The 21,678-nt window shown below is 47.6% G+C and overlaps 1 protein-coding gene across 3 annotated transcripts in view; it reads right to left on the minus strand.

Annotated features, from left to right (window-relative positions):
• The window catches only part of LOC140915916 (ADAMTS-like protein 2), a 45,288-nt gene that overhangs the window by 17,828 nt on the left and 5,782 nt on the right, over positions 1 to 21,678 (minus strand). Inside the window, exons 2-5 of one of the 3 annotated variants that reach the window (XM_073356537.1) lie at positions 10,262 to 10,404; positions 1,602 to 1,677; positions 563 to 665; positions 153 to 298 (exon numbers count right to left, since the gene is read on the minus strand). In XM_073356537.1, coding sequence (XP_073212638.1) covers positions 153 to 298; positions 563 to 665; positions 1,602 to 1,677; positions 10,262 to 10,404 — 468 coding nt within the window. Of the gene's footprint in view, positions 1 to 152; positions 472 to 562; positions 666 to 1,601; positions 1,678 to 10,261; positions 10,405 to 21,678 lie in introns of those variants that run through there. The other 2 variants (XM_073356538.1, XM_073356540.2) reach the window with 2 other exon arrangements.

Consider the following 21,678-nt stretch of genomic DNA (forward strand, 5'->3'; position numbering starts at 1 on the left):
TTCTACACAGGCATTATTAGTGTGACATTTACAGGAACCCTATAGCAGCTGTTCAGTTTCGCCTTACTGCCCATACTTGTGGTGCTTGAGGACAATGATTTAAAACCAAGCCTTCAGCCCCCGATACACAGCCCTTCCTCCCAGTGCCTCACCTCACACTTGCCATTGATGCAGACCCCCTGGTACGTCCTATCTTTGCAGGATGTGCCGTCCTGTGCTCGGGCCATCAGCTGTCTCTCTCCACTCCTGGTGGTGCACTGGAGGTCACAAGGCTTGTTGGAGATACTCGTGTAATCATCTGAAGGGAGAGAGGTGAGATGGCACCGGGCAGAGCAGTGGGGGCACAGGATGGCTCCAGAACCAACAGTGAGACAATCTTCTCCTTTAGGTCACTGGTTTACAGCTACCCAGGGGGGCGCCTTGGCCCAGAGACGTGGAAAGCTTACGCACCTACCCACCCACACCCGAAGGAAACTCTCCTTCTCCTACCCCTATTGACCAGGTTTCCCCAGGTACTTTTCGTCCCCATCTCTCATGCTGAGCTGGTCAGCCATGGACAGACCTGGGTAGAGAGGTGTCCAGTGGTAATAGTGCTTCCCAAAGGCCTTAGCATTGAAGGTGGCGCACTGCTGTTGTTTGAAGCTGGCCATGTTGGCTGGGCAAGGCTGCAGAGAAAGCAAAGCTAACATTAGCCTCCTAGATCAAAACCAGCCCACTACAGAAAGGGAAAACTTCCAAGGGATTGGAATTCCTCTCTCGTTCTAGAGCAGCGTGGCCCCTTAGGTCAAGGCTAGGATCCACTGGTAGAGCAATGCAAGAAAGGTTCATGTAAAGTTAGTACAGCCTGCAGGCCATTCTCATCTCAGAGCTGTGAGCAGACACTTGGATGTTACAGAAGGGGCTCGTGGATCTAATGGACAGAGCAGAGGCTGAGAGTCAGGACTCCTCAGTTCCATTCCCCTCTGCCACGGGCTTGCTCTAGGAGCTTTGGCAAGTCACTCTTCTCCTCTGTAAAATGGAGATAATTGTAAAGCACTTTGAGATCCTCAGATGAGGGTTGCTGTGGCAGTTTTACTCCTTGCTGATTCCCCTAGGGGATAGGGCAGTAGACCGGGCCTCAGGAGGCTTGGATTCAGTTCCTGCCTCTGCCACTGCTTTGCTGGCTGACCTTTGGCAAGTCACTGCCTTATCTGTGCCTCAGTTTCCCCATCTGTAAAATGGGGATACTGACCTCCTTTGTAAAGCATTCTGAGATCTATGGCTGGAAGGAGCTAAGTATTCTTCTTATTGATGTATTAATATTAATGAAATGCCCATCAGGGTTTCACTGGGGCTAGTGGCACTGAATCAAGATTGCTGCTGTTCTCAGCATTAGCCTTGTTCTTATCCATAAAACAGAGAGCTGTAGTCACACCTGTGACTGTCTCAATTCTGGGGTGACCCGTGTCTGTCCCGCTCAGACCCTTAATCTGCTTGTCATTGCCGCACCAAATCTCCGGCACAACCAGTAGGCTTGTGCCAGCACAACAACCCTGTGAGCACCCACTGCGGCCATGCCATTTCCCTCGGAGTAAATGGGTAGCCCTGGGAGAGGTTCTTACCTGTTGCTGGCACAGCTGGTAGTGCTTGGATTGGCCCCCACACATGGTGCTGTTTGTTCCCTGGGATAGGTGGAGTCTGAAAGGCAGAGAAGAACTACGCTGTGGGAGGAGCATCCGATGAAGTGGGCTGTAGCTCACAAAAGCTTATGCTCAAATAGCTGTGGGAGGAGTGACCAGTGGTTTGGAGGACTATGAGGTGCTAAAACACAGAGGCTGTAAGACAGTTGTAGCCTGGAGCTTAGAACAGAGACGCAGAAGTCAGGCAGTAATTTTACAGGAGTGTGTATTAGAACAGCTGGTTTTGCATCCAGGTTGTCAGGCACAGCCTATGTAACAGTGTGTAGAAAATGTATTTCCAATGGCCCCAGTTTTAGGGTGGGATGCTCTCACTTAGCGATAGCAGCGGGGGCATTACACTGGTCGGAATGGCAGCATCAGAGCCCTGCCACCTTCCTCCTGGCTATGCCGTTTTCTCTCTCTCTGTCCAGGTAGAACGACTGATGAAACAGTGTGACAGTTTGGGGATCTATGTACAACTTATGAATTCTGTTTGATAGTGGGGACACTCTATGTGTACCTCTATCAGACTGCAGACTCCATATTGAATGTGGGCCTTGTTTGCCTTCTGTTTTGTCTTTTACCTTCATTTTAGGATGAAATCCCAAGGGCTAGTGGCACAGGGTTAACAATGGCAGGTCATTAAACCTTGCTAGTCCTCTATTCACATGGGAGCCCCCTTGGACAAAGAGTTTGCTGCCACACAGGAGAACCAGGCTGCCCAGGTGGGTTGGTCACTAAGCTATGCATCACCTGGTGGCAGAGGTGAAAGTAAGCCGGTACGCCCCAGTACGGTGTACCGGCAAGAGCCGCGGCACCATACTGGGGCAGCCCGGCTTCCCCAGGGGGCAATTTAAAGGGCCGGGGGCTCCCAGCAGTGGCTGGATCCCCAGGCCCTTTAAATTGCCTCCAGAGCCCCGCTGCTGGAGCCCTGGGGTAGCAACTGCAGGGCTCCGGCAGCTATTTAAAGGGCCTGGGGCTCCCCTGCTTCTACTGCCCTGGCCCTTTAAATAGCCACCGGAGCCCCGCCGCTGCTACTCCAGGGCTCCGGGGGCTATTTAAAGGACCGGGGCGGTAGAAGCAGGGGAGCCGCAGGCCCTTTAAATAGCCCTCAGAGCCCTGGGGAAGCGGCGGGGCTCCAGGGGCTATTTAAAGGGCCGGGGCTCCAGCTGCCTCTGCCGCCCTGGTCCTTTAAATAGCCGCTGGAGCCCCGCCGCTTCCCCAGGGCTCCAGTGGCTAATTAAAGGACCAGTAGAAGCAGGGGAGCCCTGGGCCCTTTAAATAGCCTCGGGAGCCCTGGGCTGCTGCTGATACCCCGGTGAGGGAGGGGCACTTACCTTATAGGTTGGGCTGGGGCTGGCTCTGACCCCCTCAGCCCCGCCCTTTCCAGGGGCCAGAGCTGGCCCCAGCGTACCGGTAAGTCACTTGACTTACTTTCACCCCTGCATGGTGAGGGACTTTGCTCACCTGATGAAGCAGACTGACAAAGGAGACTGGAAGTTATGAAAGCGAAGTGAGGTCGCTGCTAGCCATTTTGGGGAGAGGGAGACGAGACCAGAAGCAGGAGACACAGGAGAAGCCTTGTGCAGGAGGGAAAGAGGAGAGGAAGGATCCTAGACTCCTTAAAAGAGTTTGACTTAGGCCCAACGAATGCTCATGAGCGGTGAGGACACCGAGGCAGGGAAGGATGTATAGGTGTTTTATTCTGAGTTACGTGCTATCATTTGTCTCTGAAGAGGTAAACAGTAAACCAGAGTGATCGCAAGGTTGAAGCTCTGGGAAGGGATATGCTTAAGCAACTTGGATATCTTGGGAGGTCAGCACTGGTCCTGGGGGCCCACTGGTCACACTTCCATGAGTGGCTAACAGAGAGTCTGTGCTCAGGAAATGTGTCAGAAGCCAAAGTAAGAGAGAGAGAGGTTGGAGCCTACCCAGACCAAGGGATAAAGCACATGGATCAGTGCATGGGACCCAAACACAACAGCTTGGTGTTGTAATATTAAAGGTACCTAAAGTTGAATCAACAGTAGCATCGGGTCCGGTGACTCATGCTTTGAGGCAGCGGGGGAGCTGACTTCATATTCATAAATCGAACCTGCTTAATCAATACTCCTGGTTTTAATTGAGAAATCACTGCTTCACATGCACCAGCTGCTTGCAATGCTGCATCTTCTAATCCCTGGGCAATCTGAGTTACAAGCGGGGGTTGGGAGGATGTTAGTTACTGCCACCGTTAAACAATCAGGCTACGGTGGTGAGTGTTTGGCAGGAGCTCTTTATCAGGGCTGTGACAGACAGTGTGATCCAGTGCATAGCCTACTCATTTAGAACTCAAGAGCCCTGGGTTCATTCCTGACTCCACCACTGACCTGCTGTATGATGCTGGGCAAATCACTTCCCCTCACTTTCCTCTCCCGCCTGTAAGCTCTTTGGGGCAGGAACAGTCTCTTACTAGGTGTATGTACAGCCCCTAGCCCAGTGGAGCCCTGACTCTAGTGATCTCTGGGTACTACTGTACACAAACATGATTACTGGCAATAATAATCATTAGAGCTGTTTGAAACATTTCATACACAACGTTCTTCCATCGGATAATGCCATTTTGTCAATACCGCCATGTTTTGTGGAAATGTGTTGACTTCAACAAAATGTTGTTTAGAAAAAAATGGGACTGGAGCAGTCCAATAAAGTCCAGAGGGACTACTTTGACATTTTTGCAATGTAATGTTTCCATTTTCTGTTTCAAAATGATGGCTTCCATTTTTAAATATTGTATATGATAAAGTCTAAATCAGAACAAAATGTATGAATTTTATCCAAATGTTACAATCAACCCCACACAATTTTAGTTTATTTTGGCTGGAGGGAACTGTTGCAATTTTTTGGTTGTGTCAGAACTGCAAAGAAATACACAGCAGCGGAATTTCCCACAAAACAGATAACCCAAGTTCCACGGCACTCTAGCAAAAACACCCAGATGGCAAATAACAAGCAAATCAAACACCATGACTGGCATTTTAAAAAGAGTGGAATTCCGTAGCACCAGCGATTGGACTGACCCAGACACTTGTCACCTTGGGTATGTCAACACAACAAGTAGACACCCACAGCTGACCTGTGTCAGCGAACTCAGGCTTGCAGGGCTTGGGCTGAGGGGCTGTTTCACTGCCATGTAGACATCTGGGCTTGGGCAGGAGCCTGAGTTCTGGGAGCCTAGGTTCTAGGACGCTGCAAGGTGGGAGGGTCCCAGAACTCAGCTCCAGCCTGATCCTGGAAGCCTGCACTGAATGAAACAGCCCCTTCCCCTGAGTTCTGCCAGCCGGCATGGGCCAGCAGTGGGCTTTTTGTTGCTGTGTAGACATACCTTGTAAAGGCTTGGTACAGACTTGTCTGTGTGTGCAACCACCACCCAGTCCCTGCTGGGCAGATTGAGTGGCAGGATGCTTTTGGAAGCCAGCCACCAATGTATTGAGCCTACTCCGGATGGCAAAGAAATAGAGGGGCCTGGGAAGAATCTGGGCAGAAGCTATGTGAAACTCATTGTTCTATATAGCACGTTGCTACCTACAGTGCCAGCTGTGCCACGTTACTGGAGCAAAAAGATGCCGGGCTCCTCCCCCATCTAGCCATAAAGAAAGAGAGGGTGTTTGTATAAGCCACTGGTGAGTGTTACAGGTACCCCTCCGTGCCTGATCTACAGAGGATATGGAAAAAAGAAAAGGAGTACTTGTGGCACCTTAGAGACTAACCAATTTATTTGAGCATGAGCTTTCGTGAGCTACAGCTCACTTCATCAGATGTTTACCGTGGAAACTGCAGCAGACTTTATATACACACAGAAATCATGAAACAATACCTCCTCCCACCCCACTGTCCTGCTGGTAATAGCTTATCTAAAGTGATCAACAGGTGGGCCATTTCCAGCACAAATCCAGGTTTTCTCACCCTCCACCCCCCCACACAAATTCACTCTCCTGCTGGTGCTAGCCCATCCAAAGTGACAACTCTTTACATAATCAAGTCGGGCTATTTCCTGCATAGATCAAGGTTTTCTCACATCCCCCCCACCCCCATACACACACAAACTCACTCTCCTGCTGGTAATAGCTCATCTAAACTGACCATTCTCCAGGTTTAAATCCAAGTTAAACCAGAACATCTGGGGGGGGGGGTAGGAAAAAACAAGAGGAAACAGGCTACCTTGCATAATGACTTAGCCACTCCCAGTCTCTATTTAAGCCTAAATTAATAGTATCCAATTTGCAAATGAATTCCAATTCAGCAGTTTCTCGCTGGAGTCTGGATTTGAACTTCAAATCCAGACTCCAGCGAGAAACTGCTGAATTGGAATTCATTTGCAAATTGGATACTATTAATTTAGGCTTAAATAGAGACTGGGAGTGGCTAAGTCATTATGCAAGGTAGCCTGTTTCCTCTTGTTTTTTCCTACCCCCCCCCCCAGATGTTCTGGTTTAACTTGGATTTAAACCTGGAGAATGGTCAGTTTAGATGAGCTATTACCAGCAGGAGAGTGAGTTTGTGTGTGTATGGGGGTGGGGGGGATGTGAGAAAACCTTGATCTATGCAGGAAATAGCCCGACTTGATTATGTAAAGAGTTGTCACTTTGGATGGGCTAGCACCAGCAGGAGAGTGAATTTGTGTGGGGGGGTGGAGGGTGAGAAAACCTGGATTTGTGCTGGAAATGGCCCACCTGTTGATCACTTTAGATAAGCTATTACCAGCAGGACAGTGGGGTGGGAGGAGGTATTGTTTCATGATTTCTGTGTGTATATAAAGTCTGCTGCAGTTTCCACGGTAAACATCTGATGAAGTGAGCTGTAGCTCACGAAAGCTCATGCTCAAATAAATTGGTTAGTCTCTAAGGTGCCACAAGTACTCCTTTTCTTTTTGCGAATACAGACTAACACGGCTGTTCCTCTGAAACCTGTCATTATGCAGAGGATATGGAGCTGTTAGAGCCCTTGCTATAGAGGCCTGATCCTACCTCAAGCTGTGGCATCTTATGCTTTTAACACAGGATGTCCCTGGTTCAAGCCTGTGTGTCAACTAAAACAATGGGTGCCACATTTGCAATCCTCTGAGACCTGCTTGCACCTCCCAGGTTAAGAATGCATGGAATAGATTAGGTAGGTCGACTGCTGACTGTATTTGCTAAAATAATGATAGGGTTGACAAATCTCACCTGTCAGAACATAGAGGAAATTCTTCCTGCAGGGATAACACCGTACAGTGGTACACCCTGTGGGTTGTTTTGGTTTTTTTGCCTTCAGTTTTAGCCACTGCCAGAGACAGGATACCCCACTGGAAAGTGCAACACTCGGCTCTTTTCCTAAGCAAATCCTATGCTCCTAACAGACGCTAATGAAACAGAAGCACTGTGACCAAGTTGGTCAGTTTCAGGATTCACTGGGCCATTGTGCGGTGATGGCACAATCTATTGCACTGCAGTTACCTAGAAATGGCTGCGTGAATTTGGTGCTTGTGATGGCAAAATAATCCAAATGCTGTGCAAGTTTCCCAGCACAGCACTACCAATGTGCCTTCGTCCTGGTCTGCAGCGGACATTGTCAGGGGGAGCTGGAGTTCTCGACAGTTGAGAAGGGGACAATCTTTTGGTAGCTGGGGGTGCAGTTTGAAACCATGGAATAAGCATATTGGCTCACTCTGCAGAGCGTCAGCAGTGAAAGTGTTAAACAATGCTGGAAACAAAGTGTGCAGCCTGAGACTTCACAGTTATCATCCCCTTGGGATGAAACAGGGCAGCATTATTTCAGGCTGTCTGCAGACTCAGGCAGATATCACAGCACTGTGTACACTTGGCTGAGGCTTGGAAGGTTTTCTTTGCAGCTGCAGAAAGCTTTCTATATTTTTGTTTTTAAATGCAAGCTTGAATTCTGGAGCAAAACCCTGCAGTGAGGGGTAGATTCTGCAGCAAATTCCCTGGCTGTGGAATTACAGAGGGCCGGTTCCAAAGCCCATTGAAGTCAGTGGAAGGACTCACTGGGCTTTGGATCAGGCCTGGAGGACACAGAGCCCTAGCTAGGAAGGCACAGGGAACACTCTGGGGGCACTCAGGCCCCCTTTCCCATTTCTTTTCCCCATCTTTCTCCTATGATGGCAGTGTCTGTGCTCACCGGGCAGAGGGGGGACACAGACACTGGCATGTCTTGTTAGTGGTGAAGTTATCGGAGAATCATGGCTATCTCCAGACGGAAGGCACCTCTGCACATCCGGATCCTAATTATGCAGCTAGCCAACCCACATAAAAGAAGGGGTTTTTTTTTTTCCTTTTGAAGGAAGGGAAGAGGGAGGAGGCCGTGCCTGGGCTTCCTCTGCTTAGAAGTGCATTCATGCAGAATGGAAAGGAGCAGAGGAGAGGGGCAGACACAGTGAGCTCTCTGCACTCTCAGATGCCAGCTCTCATTAGCATCCAGGGAGTCTCATTAGCAGGTTAAAGAGATGCCTCTCCAGGGGTCTCATTCATCTCTTTAGTGGAGGTAGAGGCTTCCACTCCAGTCCCCTGCGCCGCCCTCAGTGGCGGATTTGACAGGAGCTAGCAATATAGCCTGGCTGAGAGAGAGCAGCAGGTGTTCACTGGCAAGTGCCACAGGCCATCAGCTGCTGTGACGTGAGGGAATGAATGGAGCGAGCAGGAGGGGATCTGAGCGAGAGAGGGCCAGGGCCGGCTCTAGGCACCAGCCAAGCAAGCAGGTGCTTGGGGCGGCACATTTCTAGGGGCAGCATTCCAGCGCCGCCCCTGCCGCCCCTAGAAATGTGCCCCCGCCGCCCCAGCTCACCTCTGCCTGCTCCCCTGAGCGTGCCGCCGCCGCTCCGCTTCTCCCCCTCCCTCCCAGGCTTGCCACGCGCGAAACAGCTGTTTCGCGCCACAAGCCTGGGAGGGAGCGAGGGAGGAAGGGGAAGCCGAGCAGCGGCACGCTCGGGGGAGGCGGCGGTGGTGGAGCGGAGGCGAGCTGGGGCGGGGAGCAGTTCCTCTACCCTGCCCCATTGCTTCCTGTGGCTCCCCCCGGCCCTAGCTCACCTCCGCTCCCCCTGCTCCCCTGAACACGCTGCCTCTCCCTTGCCTGAGGGGGGGGAGAAGCGGAGTGGCAGCGTGTTCAGGGAAGCAGGCGGAGCGGAGGGGAGCTAGGGCCGGGGGGAGCCACAGGAAGCAATGGGGGGGGGGGGGCGGAAATGCGGCACGCCTGGGGGAGGAGGCAGGGCTGGGGATTTGGGGAAGAGGTTGGGAAGGGGTGGAGTTGGGGCGGGGGCAGAGAGGGGCACAAAAAAAAGCGGGGGTGGCCAAACATTTTTTTGTTTGGGAAAGCCAAAATCCTAGAGCTGGCCCTGGAGACAGCCACACAATGAAAAAGAGGAGGAAGTCCCAGAGACGTGCCTGGGCCCAATGCTCCGGGATTAACTGGGCAGTGTCAGAAGCACCAGAGTAAGTTGCATATGGAGGGTAGGTCAGTGTAAGTGGCTCTAGCACAATAGTGTAACTGGCATTGCCGTGGCGGGTTTGCCAAGCAAGCGTAGCTTATCTGCTGAAGGCACGTGGCAGGGAGATGGGGGGCATAGCAACAAAAGCAACTGACAGGGGGATGTGAGATAAAGGCAGCTACCTAAGTCCCACCATCGCCCATGCCCTCACCTGTAAGTGGGTGCAACTCACCCGTAGGCCAACATGAGTTGCACCTGCTTATGCCAGGGCTGAAGATGGTCCCTACGGAATTACCAAATCAGTGTAAATTATGCACATTTCACAGGCCTGCTGGATGTCAAAGCAGGGCTCTTTACTTTTCTACCCGCTTTCTGAGCAACGTACACCACATGTGAAATATACCCTGTCCTCTACATCAGCCAGATGCAAAGCGAAAAAGAAGACGCGAAAAGTGGCCCAGCTCCCCAGCCCAGCATGCTTCGTTACTCCAAGATATGTACGTTGCAGAGCACAGTTGCCTAGTGTAACCCATGAGTCCTCCTTTGTGCCTGCGTCAAAGAGGATGTGAGTTTATTACAGCTCCAAGCACCTTTCACCTCCAGCAGTAGAAGCTCATGCTTTTAGCTCTGGAGGGTTTCTGCTCAGTCCCCAGTTGTGACCAAAATGGGGGTCACCACACTAGAATTTGAAATGTTTCAGATACAGAGCTAATACCACTGCACTACTTGGAAGGCAGCGGATCTCCATGAGAGGGATGCGGGAGGGAGAAGGATGCACTTTGGGTCACCCCTCCCTGCAGCTAGTAAGAAAAGCTGAGGCTGGCTGCAGGTGGGCTGTAGCGGGCAGAGGAGCCTGTTAAGCATCCAGCTGCAGTTCTGTTCCAGATCCATAAATATCCAGTTTTTCCTGCCACGTCAAATATCTGGTGGCTTTTGGCAAACACAGAAATGTCAGTTCTGCTTTCTAGAGCTTGGAATCATTCAGGGCATGTGAAAGGCTCCGCAGGAAAGGAGAGACACTCTGCCCTGGGTGTTGCCTCCCGCTCCCCTCCGCTGGGTGCATCCAGCATCTGGGCACCTTATCGGTAAAGGTTTCATGAGTGTCCATGAGTCTGGCGTTAGCTGGTGCTGCTCCATTGCTTACCTTTGCCGCAAGCAGTGCCTCTCCCGGGACATCACTCCTCCCCCACAGGTACGGGAGCATGTGGACCAGGAGCTCCATTCCCCCCACCACTTGGTGACCTCTTCATCCCAGGGGCCTGCTCCTTCTGCTGCCTCACTACTGTCCTGACAAAAACAGAGGATGGTTAGCTTGAGAACCCCAGCTCTGCAGCTGCCCTTGGGAGGGGATCAACCCTCTCCTCTGTGGATCTTTGGGTGGGCCACAAAAGTGAAAACCTTAAGTCTTCTAGTTTGGAGAGGGTAGGCCAGCCATGGTAGAGTCTAAACTACATGGCTCCTATTGTACAGTCCCCAGTATCTGCCCCTTCGCAAGCATAGGATTCCTGGGTCATTCAGGCTGATCCCCATCTCTTATAAGGAGTGCACTACACCACGGCTATTCTCTGCTTCCTGTGTCCCAGAGGGGGACACGGAAAGCAGAACACGGGCGGCTTTACCTTACACTGGGCACTAGGCCAGCCTCTGCATGGTCTCAGAACACCGAGTGGCTTAAAGTTACCTTGGACACTACTGCATCCTGGCTCCAAACACAGAAACAGGGAAGTGTGAATCAGGCTCCCAGCTTCTATTCCCTGAATCCAACTTTCACTATTAGGTTTAAACTCCAACATCCCACCATCTTCAAAATCCCCTTCCCCTCCCGCTGTGTCGAGATCAGACTGGCTGTGTGCTGACACTGGGACATCAGCAAGCCAGTGACTTGAGCAAGGCCTTCCTCTGCCCACTGAGTAGTCACCGTTACCACGAGGGAGCTGCTTGAGCTCCCGCAACTTCAGCCCCTGGAGAAGTTCCCCTGCAACAGGAACAGGGCTGATGGAGGTTCAGCGCCCCTCCCTCCTATATTTCAAGGGAATGAAGGAGAGCTGTAGGAGAATGCAGGAAGGGCCACAGCTCACAATGTTCTGCTCAAGGTTACACAGTGTATGTGTTTATATTGCAGCATATGATGATTTGCATGATTCTTGCTTGATAACCTCAGCTGCAGGCTTTCCACTGGATCTGCACAGAGACACCCCCAGCCCACAGAGGTTTACCCACATAGCTCTAGTTTCAAGAGTGGGGCCATAGTTATCTGATCATATACTTCTTAGCAGCCCCTTATCGGATGCAGGTCTTTGGATTTTGGCATTGGCTTCTGAGCTCCAAATCAGCTTTTGGTGGACCCCTGCACACCAGTAATGGACTCCCCATAAAACAGCGGTTGGGTGGTTCCCCTGCTGAGTGCCTATTGTCACAGCAAGGCGCCAGTAGGGACCCCATTCCCGTACTGGTCAGCATCCACTCTGAATGAGGGAACACAATGGAGTTTGCACTGCAAGCACAGCCGATGGTGCACGTCAACTCACTGGAGCAACAAATGTATTTTTAACATCGCTCCACAAATGATAAATTCATAATCTTTCACACAAAAGCCCCAACATTTTAACTGAGAAGCGACGTTTCACCTGACCCTCTTGAAATTGCTATTGCATTATTTCACCTGACTTCTCCAACTGAATTCCCCACTCTCCTACCACAAGCTTCCTTGAAAATACCATTCCCCGCTCAAGTTCTTCACATCCACGGTGCTGAGTCTTTCTACAGTGCCAGTCGGGGCGGGTCTGTGTATATATATGAGGAACCAAGCAAAGACAGCAGAATTCATAAGGATGGAGACCTACAATGGAAGCCAAAGCCTTGGGCCCTTTGAGCAATATGAGGTCATTAATAATTTTTGTCCCTTAATGGGGGAGAAGGGAGAGCGAGCTGTGATTTGCGGAGATGTGATGGATATGCAAACGCTTAGTTCTTGATCACAAACCCAACCCCCTCCTTCAAAAATGAGGCCTTAAGGAGCAGCTTGTGTTTAATGTTGGCTTGCATGTCAGTGTCACTTAAGATGTTGGTAAATGGCAGATGGGGACCCAGGACAGTGCGTTGAAGACAGTCTCTTTGGGCCAAATTTGCAAAAGAGTGCAGTGGGGACGTGTTGGGTGCAGAGCTCTGATGAGAATCTGGTCTTAAATAGCACAATGGGATCTGCTGGCTGCTGAGCACTTTTGAAAAGCTGCCTCTAATTGGGGGGTGGTGAGCACTGGACAGTCTGGCTCTTGGAGACCAACTCCAAACCCTGTGATACGCTGAGTAACCAGCAACCCAGAAAGCAGGTGTCTCCGGAATCCTTTCAGAGCAGGCTCTGAGGTTCTGTGGGCCTGCCTCTGGCAGCATGTTGGGCCTGGCCATGTGTTTTTAACCTCTTACGCTCCAAGCTCCCAAGTACATTTTCCTTAGAGTTTTCCTCTCGGCAGCATGGAGGAAAGGTTTCATCCCCTTCAGTTTCCTACTTTTCTAGTTGGCAGACTCTGGATTGGGAGCTAGGTCCTGCTCAAGCGGGGCTCCTATGGAACCCTGTCAGGACCACCAAACCTCCTGAGGGAGCGTGGCAGCTGCATCCCACCCTGTCATCCTCTAGGGGGTGAATCCCCCCTCACTGCAGCACACCCTTGTGTCAGCAGGGCTGAATCAAGCCCATCATCTTTAATGGTTTAAGACGTGCCCCTGCAGTGTGCTCTGTATAGGCCATCCCCACACACTGGCTTTGATGGGGACCCACACAGGTGCAGGGGTTCACCCGTGATGCTCATTGTGGGATCAGGTCCTTTACTGCCGCCCCCCTGCATATTGCTGTCAGATTGAATTCTGCTTACATTTACCTGCCATGTCTCACACTAACTGGATGGCAAGTGTCCCTGAATGTACCATTCTGTTTATCCTTGTTTTTTCCTGCCAATCATCCAAGGTGTTGGCTGATAACAACTGGTCCCACAGCTGTAACTTAACAATGGGGGCTCTGTAGGAGATCACTGTTGTATTCTATCTTTATTCTGTGAATTAATTTTGCCCCTTTCTGACCCCTAATAACTTCCCCCAGTGCTGGGTTGGTCTCTTACAGGATCTTTGTTTCTGGGCTGTCCCTTTAAATTGAGCAGAGCCAAGCAGTTGCAGCCCTAAAGTGGCCATTTTGCAACAGGCTGCTGCCAGCTGCACCTTTCTCTCATCCAGCAGGTAAGAACTTGTAATGCTTTCCTTGAGTTTTCCTTCTCTTATTGCTGAGGAAATGGGACAATGTCATGGGTGCACATAGTGTATAACAGCTTAAAGGATCCCAGAGCAATTTACAAATTAATACGTGTACAAAACCCTCACCCCTACAGAGAAAGCACTGCACCCTCTTGAAATACAGCCACATCTAGTGTTGAATGTAGCTATTATTTCAACAGTATAAGGCAGCAGCCTACAATGACTGAAGCCAAGTTGTCAAGAAGTGTACTTTAGTCAATTGAAATTGAAGAGGGGATACATAAACAGAATGGTATTAGCAGTTGGTAAATTACATTCATAACTTCTTGTCTCGGTAAAATATGTTTTACTGAAGCGAGAGAGTGCAGGGAAGTAATTTCAAGGCTGTTGCTGTGTTAATAGGAATTTGCCAGTTTGCAGTAGTGACTTGGAGACCTTTTATGAATTAGTGAGTTTTGCCAACTAGCCAATGAACAGACAATAAAAATACCCAGGGTCACTCATCGCACAATGTATGTTGTTCATCTATTTTTGTAGCTTAGCTTTGATTATTTATGCTCTTTCCTAGTATAACAATCAATGTGTTGTGGTGTGTTTGGTAAAAGTGGTGGATTCTCCGGCATGAGCAACCTGGCTACAATATCTATTATTAAATCTTTTGTCAGAGGGGCAAAGAGCCAGGAGCTTTTGTGCAGATTATTAAGTGCAGTTTAGCAAGGGTCGATTTACATAACATTTTTCAGAGCTTCCGTGGAAAGCCAAAAAGGATCCCTAAGGATCCCATATCTTCAGTCAAATTATTTTCTAATACAAACCCTACCTCCCCCAACCCCCTTTATACCATTGAGAACACCACAAGGCCTGTCCTGGGATATTCCAGCTGTTCAGCTCAGATTTGCAACTATCCGGAGTGAGGATTACATGAATAATAATTACTTGTATTTTGGTATTGCCTAGAGACCCCCCCAGCCCAGAACAGAGCCTCATTGTGCTAGGAACTGTACAGATGCACGGTGAGGGATGGTCCCGGCACCAAATAATTTACTATCGGCGTAGACCATGCAGACAAAGGATGGAATGGGAAACAAAGACACAGAGAGATGAAGTGACTTCCCTCTGTCACTGACCTGCTGCGTGGACTGAGCCACCAACACCTCAGGCTTCCTGAGACCCAGTCTAATGCCCTATCCACATGCTGCCTCTCAAACACGTGATACCTGCAGTTGTACTGAGGGGGATATCATAAGAACATAGGGCTGAGGACTGGAAAGGACCTCCTGGGTCACCATCTCCAGGCCCCTGCCATCATAAGCAACTCCATCACAAGAATCCTGTTACAAACGTATCAGTCTGCGCCTTCAAACTAGTTAAGTTGTTTGCACCCACTCTTCCTATTGGGAGGCTTTTCCAGGACCTCCCTCCTCTGAGGATTAGAAACCTTCTTCAAATTTCCAATCTCAGTTTATTCATGGCCAGTTTATTCTCATTTGTTCTTGTACCAACAGTGTCCTTTGGCTTAAATAGCTAATAGATAGTGGAGCTTATCCATCTCCATGCTACCTTGTGCCCCTGCTTGCTCGTTGCTCATTTAGAGTAGCACGCTTCCATCTCCCCACGACAACACTCAGACATGTCAGATGGCCGCAGAAGTCAGAAAGAAGCCTCGTTTGAGAGATACTGGCCAAAGAAGAAGAAGTCAGGTTTAAAAAGCAGAAGCAGCTGAGTAAGTTTGTGATCTAGGGGTACTGGACTATGACTCAGAAAAACTGAATTCCATTCCTGGCTCTGCCACTAACCTCCTGAGTGACCTTGGGCAAGTTACTGCCCCTCTCTGTGCCTCAGTTTCCCCTCCCATCTTTTGTCAGTTTTGTCTATTTAGGTGATAAGTTCTCTGGTGCAGAGACTCCCTCTTACTTCCTCTTTGTAGACCCTGTAAGTGCTACTGTAATACAAATAATTAAGAATACTAATATTGGGTTAAAACGTTTGACTATGTGGACTATCCCAGTGCAGAAGCAGGAGAGGTCACATGCTCTCCCTCACAATTTCCTCTCCTGTAATATAGGGATTTGCTATCTGATAAATGGTGAATTTCCTCTAGGACCATGGTAGACCTGAGAACCGTACTACTCTGAACTGATCTGAGATTCTGTGCCTATAAGTATTTACTCATGTAAGTAAGGACACTATAAAGATAGTTTTTGCAAGTGAAACCAAATATTTTCTTTGTCAGATCAGAAAGAAACGTGGTTATGTTGTGCCTATGAGCGATTAGACCTGCCTGCAGATGACCCTCAAGTATCATTTTTCTCTCTCACTATGGGTTTACTGTACCACTATGTCTGACTTCCTGGTGTGATGGTGGGGCTGCAGGTACCGGGAGACTGGGCAGTTGCTTCCAATTTTCTGCTGAATTTGTTGTTTTGACAGAAATAAGACTTCATTAAATAATTGTGACATAATTGCACTTCCTGATTTTAATTATGGTGCTAGCATTAGGCATCTTCCAAATTTCCAAACAATAAATTGAGGGATGTTGGCTAGATCCCAGATTACATGTGCTTCTGTGCTTAGTTTTCTCCATGTTTCCTGGCTGCGTTGACAGATTCCAAGATCTGCCTACCAGGTGAGTGAATTTGGCATTCCAGAATTCTCAGACATCAGCCAAGGCCCAGAAGATCTGGGAGAAGAACACCACATTAAGCAGAGACCTGACACAACTTGGAGAAAGGGGTCCAGCTGGCTTTAAGCCACCCTTTGCATTTCCCCAATCTGGGGGATTGTGGAAGCTGATCTAAATTATGCTCTGCTGCAACGGCCCCTAAAGAGCCATTCCACAGCTGGGGACTGCAAGACTGCAAGCATAGGAGCATGCTGGGGGAATGCTGGCCATGGGGATGTAGTGCAGGGCTGTTGTTGTTAAGGATGCTGATGGATCTGGTTAAGGGAAAATGTGATGGTCAGATGCAATTTCTGAGTGACTTCTTAGAAAAAGAAATAGAGAGGCAGGAATTAAATCCTCAAACAGATGGGCCACACTCAAACTCACACAGGTGCTCTCTACAATGATTTCTGGGGGGTCATCCTAGGCCAATGGTTCTCAAACAGGGGTACGCATACTCCTGGGGGTACGTGGAGGTCTTCCAGAGGGTTCGTCAACTCCTCTAGATATTTGCCTAGTTTTACAACAGACTACATGAAAAGCACAAACTAAAATTTCATACAATGACATGTTTATACTGCTCTATATACTATACCACTGTTTCTCAACCCTGGGGAGTAGTGGGGGGGTGTCCGCAATTTATTTTATAATTATGTGATAAAAATGAGAAAGTAAGTGATTTTTCACCAATAGTGTGCTGTGGCACTTTTGTATTTTTATGTCTGATTTTGTGAGCACGTAATTAAGTGAGGTGAAACCTGGGGTTCGCAAGACAAGTACGCCTCCTGAAAGAGGTACAGCAGTCTGGAAAGGTTGAGAACCACTCTCCTAGGCTTCCTGGACAGTGAGAGAATCGAGGAGTTCTTTAGTGTAAACTAAACTTGCCAGCCAAACCTTTACCACTTTCCGAGACCCTTTTGTAGCCCTGCCAGGGGTGTATTCTGGACCTGACGCGTACGGAAACTGCTCTAGCACCTCTCTTTGCCAGGGCTAACACAGGAACAGGGAGCTGCACCATCCCAGCTGTTCCGATGCAGCAAAAGTACCTGGGCCTTTGTACACAGAAGCTCTGCAGACAGTGTTATAAAAAGCCAGGTGGCAGTCTTCAGATTAGTCAATATTAGCAATGGAAAATCCAGCACCTACAACAGCGCCAGCATCCTCCCTGCTCTGTCCTTAATTCCAATTAACAATGCAGCTGTAGCTCCTTCAGCAGCAAAGACAGCCCCAAACAAACTATCCCAACCTTGCAGAGCAAGACAGTTTCCAATCAATGTGGTATAAACTGTTCAGGGCAACCTTTCTGAGAACTGCGAGCAAAATAAATACCCAAGAATGATTCTTTGTCATGCTCTGGATTAATTTAGGCCACTATTTATGCCATTCTTCCCCAACCTCTGGAAACTCAGACATAACTGGAATGGATTTTTCTAGATAATGTGGTTTGAGCATAGCCTTATGTATGGTGCATATTACGCTCTATTGCCATGTCCTGACTTCATGGCTCATTAAAGTCAGGAGGTCCAGGGAAAGGCTGGCTAAGGCCTTGTCTACACTACGAGGGTAAGTCGACCTAAGTTACGCAACTCCAGCTACGTGACTAACATAGCAGGACTCGACGTAGCTTAGGTCGACTTACTGCGGTGTCCACGTTATACTGGGTCAACGGGAGACACTCTCCCGTCGACTTACCTTATGCTTCTCGTTCCGGTGGAGTACCGGAATTGACGGGAGAGTGATTGGCAGTTGATCTAGTGGGTCTTCACTAGACCCGCTAAATCAACCCCGGTGCATCGATCGCCACAGTGTTAATCCCCGGTGAGTGTAGACATGCCCTAAGACAGAAGACAACAGGCCAAAAAAGAATGTGAAGATCAACTAGCCAAAGATTTAAAAACGAACAGCAAAAAGTTTAAATACATCAATAGCAGGAAGCCTGCCAAACAATCAGTGGGGTCACTGGATGACTGAGGTGCTAAAGGAGCACTCAAGGAAGAAAAGGCCATTGCAGAGAAGCTAAATGAATTCTTTGCACTGATCTTCACTGCAGAGGATGTGAGGGAGATTCCCACACCTGAGTCGTTCTTTTTAGTGATAAATCTGGGGAACTGTCCCAGATTAACAGGTTGGTTGAGGTGGTTTTGAAACAAACTGATAAATTAAACAGTAGCAAGTCACCAGAACTATAAGGTATTCACCCAAGAATTCTGAAGGAATTCAGATATGAAATTGCAGAACTACTAACTGTGGTATGTAACCTATCATTTAAACCAGCTTCTCTACCAGATGATTGGAGGATAGCTACTGCAACACCAATTTTTAAAAAAGACTCCAGAGGCAATTTTGGCAATTATAGACCGGTAAGCCTAACTTCAGTACAGTACCAGGCAACTGTAGTAAAGAACAGAATTATCAGACACACAGATGAACACAATCTGTTGGGGAGAGTCAACCTGGCTTTTGTAAAGGGAAACCATGCCTGACCAATCTATTTGCATTTTTTGAGGGGGTCAACAAACGTGGACATGGGTGATCCAGTGGATACAGTATACTTGGACTGTCAGAAAGCCTTTGACAAGATCCCTCACTGAAGGCTTTTAAGCAAAGCAAGCAGTCCTTTGTTCAAAGATAGAAAACAATGGGTAGGAATAAACTATCAGTTTTCACAATGGAGAGAGATAAATAGTGGTGTGACCAAGGAATCTATACTGGGACCACTGCTGTTCAACATATTCTTAAATTATCTGGAAAAAGGGATAAATAGTGAGGTGGGAAAATGTGCAGATGATACAAATTACTCCAATCCAAAGCAGACGACGAAGAGATACAAAAGGATCTCACATAACTGGGTGACTAGGCAACAACATGGCAGATGAAGTTCAGTGATGATAAATGCAAAGTAATGCACATTAGAAAACATAATCCCAGCTATACATACAAAATGATGGGATCTAAATTAGCTGTTACTGCTCAAGAAAGATATCTTGGAATCATTGTGGATAGTTCTCTGAAAACATCTGCTCAATGTGCAGCAGCAGTAAAAAATCTAACAGAATGTTATGAACCATTAGGAAAGGGATAGATAATTAGACAGAAAATATCACAATGCCACTATATAAATCCATGGTACATGTACACCTTGAATACTGTGTGAAGTTCTGGTCATCCTATCTCAAAAAAGATGTATTAGAATAGAAAAAGGTACAGAGAAGGGCAACAAAAATGATTAAGGATATCGAACAGCTTCCATGTAAGGAGGGATTAAAAAGACCAGGACTTTTCAGCTGAGAAAAGAGACAACTAAGAGGGGATAAGATAGAGGTCTATAAAATTGTGACTGATGTGGAGAAAGTGAATAAGGAAGCGTAATACTCCTTCTCATAACACAAGAACCAGGGATCACTCAATGAAATTAATAGGCAGCAGGTTTAAAACAAACAAAAGGAAGTACTTCTTCATACAGTGCAGTCAACCTGTGGAACTCATTGCCAGGAGATGTTGTGAAGGCCAAAACTATAACAGGATTAAAAAAAAATAGATACATTGATGGAGGATAGGTCCATCAGTGGTTATTAGCCAATATGGTCAGGGATGCAATCCCACGCTCTGAGTGTTTCCAGTCTCTGACTGCCAGAAGATGGGAGTTGATGACGGGATGGATCACTGGATGTTTGCCTGTTCTGTTCATTCCCTCTGAAGCACCTGGCATTGGTTACTGTTGGAAGACAGCATACAGGGCTAGATGGACCATTGGCTGTTCTTATGTTCTTCTCTAGTTCCTTTTATTAGGGAAATTTGGGGGGGGGGATTTCTCTCTGTTAAAACTTCACAAATTTAGGCTGTGCATATAAGACACTGATCACCACTGGGTTATTGCAGTAGTCATTGTAGGGAACTTCACTCAACCCAGTCAAAACCTTTTCTGAATATTGCCATATGTGACTGTTTAAAAGTTCAAATTGAGGCAAATACTTTTACAGACCTCCTCGCATTGTCTGCACATGTTCTTCCTCTGATAAAAACCTACCTGATCTCTACTAAAGTGTTTCTCAATGTAACACCACACTCTACTCACTGAATCATTTAATAGAAGGTTAAGATCTGTGCACAGTAATAATAGGAATTGCAGTTAGCATCCATATTATCTAGTCCTACTATCATGAAAAGTAATGACAATGTTTGTTCTGTACATATTTTATGGGAGTTTGGTTCTCGTTAGGGCTTCATCATTTTATGCTCTGATTAAAGCTGGGACACCAGACTTTAGTGGAGCCTTGCAAAATTCTGCTAGTAAGCCAGCTGGCTCAGTAGCTTGCCTTGAGATATTTTATAACTAACTGGCATTCAGCTAAAGTTATTTTTCATTCCAGCATGACTTTATCATCTTTGGGTAGTTTAGTTAGGGTTAATATTTTGTTTAAAAAGAGATTCCACTTTGGATACAGACTGGTAGAGGTGAAAAGGTTTGTTTAAAAAAAATTTAAACAAGATACTCGAGGGAATTAAATTAAATTTAGATTGTTTAAAAAAAATCAAAACAAGATACTCGAGGGAATTCCCTGTAATGGAATGTAGGAGGTGGGAATGAGTAGTAGGACAGACAGTAGGATAATGACTTGTGACAGGTTCTCGAAGGATTCCCTCTTTGAGCAGATTTGTGTGCTCAAAGAGGGAATTTTGATCTGTAATAAGGTACAAATAAGAAGTACATTAGAAAGCAGGCTAGCAGCAGCCCAGAATAAGAACTGGAAAGTTGCATTTATTTACAATTATACTTAAAACAGTGTTTAAGTTTACAGACAACAATCCCACTTCTTTGGAGGATTTTGGTTAAAATCAATTGGGATATTTTGCTCTAAGCAGAAAACTGTCTCTTATCCTAGGGATTCTCAGCTAGCCAAGGCTGAAACCATGTGGAAAATTAGAGGTTTGTGGGAGAAAGGGTAGGATAGTGACCTTGGATATGCGTGTGGATGGGGGAGTGATATTTAGCTGTTCTAAGCTCACACTGGCTTGGGGTCTGATTTTTAGGGGTGCTGAGCACACAGAGATCCCATTGGCTTCAAATGGAGTGGTAGGTGCTGAACACTTCTAAAAACAGGCCCTACCCTGCATGTCTTGTGCAATCAAGTCACTGGGAATTTGGGGTACATGAAAAATGCAGGATCAGCCCGTAAATGACTATTTTCTGCACAGTAAGAAAGAGGAGCTGTTGGTCAACTTAGTGTCATGATGTTGTTTATTTAATGGCCTGATTCTGCCACCCCTTATTCACGTTGAATATTCACTACTCAGACACTAGTTCTTTTGGGGCTACTTACAGAGTAAGGGACTATTTGACTTAAGTGTAGAGGAATGCTGCCCTGAAGGAACAGCACTGGTGTTATTAGTGATTATTTGTACTGCCCATAGCACCTGGGAGCCCTAGCTCTGGAGCAGGACCCCATTGTGCTAGGTACTGTACTAACATAGAACAAAAAGCCAGTCCTTGCCCCATAGAGCTTTGCGCTATACAAATGCATTAAGATGGATGCACTATGAAGTATATGTATAACAAAGTTTAGCTGCCCTGCTGTAGCATCAGCTTTGCCTTCGCTGCTAAATAAGGTGTATTTTTTACCTTGGGGAACTTTCACTCAGGGTCCATGATAGCTAAA

This window comes from Lepidochelys kempii, chromosome 8 (genome assembly GCF_965140285.1).
Source record: "Lepidochelys kempii isolate rLepKem1 chromosome 8, rLepKem1.hap1, whole genome shotgun sequence".
NCBI lineage: Eukaryota > Metazoa > Chordata > Testudines > Cheloniidae > Lepidochelys > Lepidochelys kempii.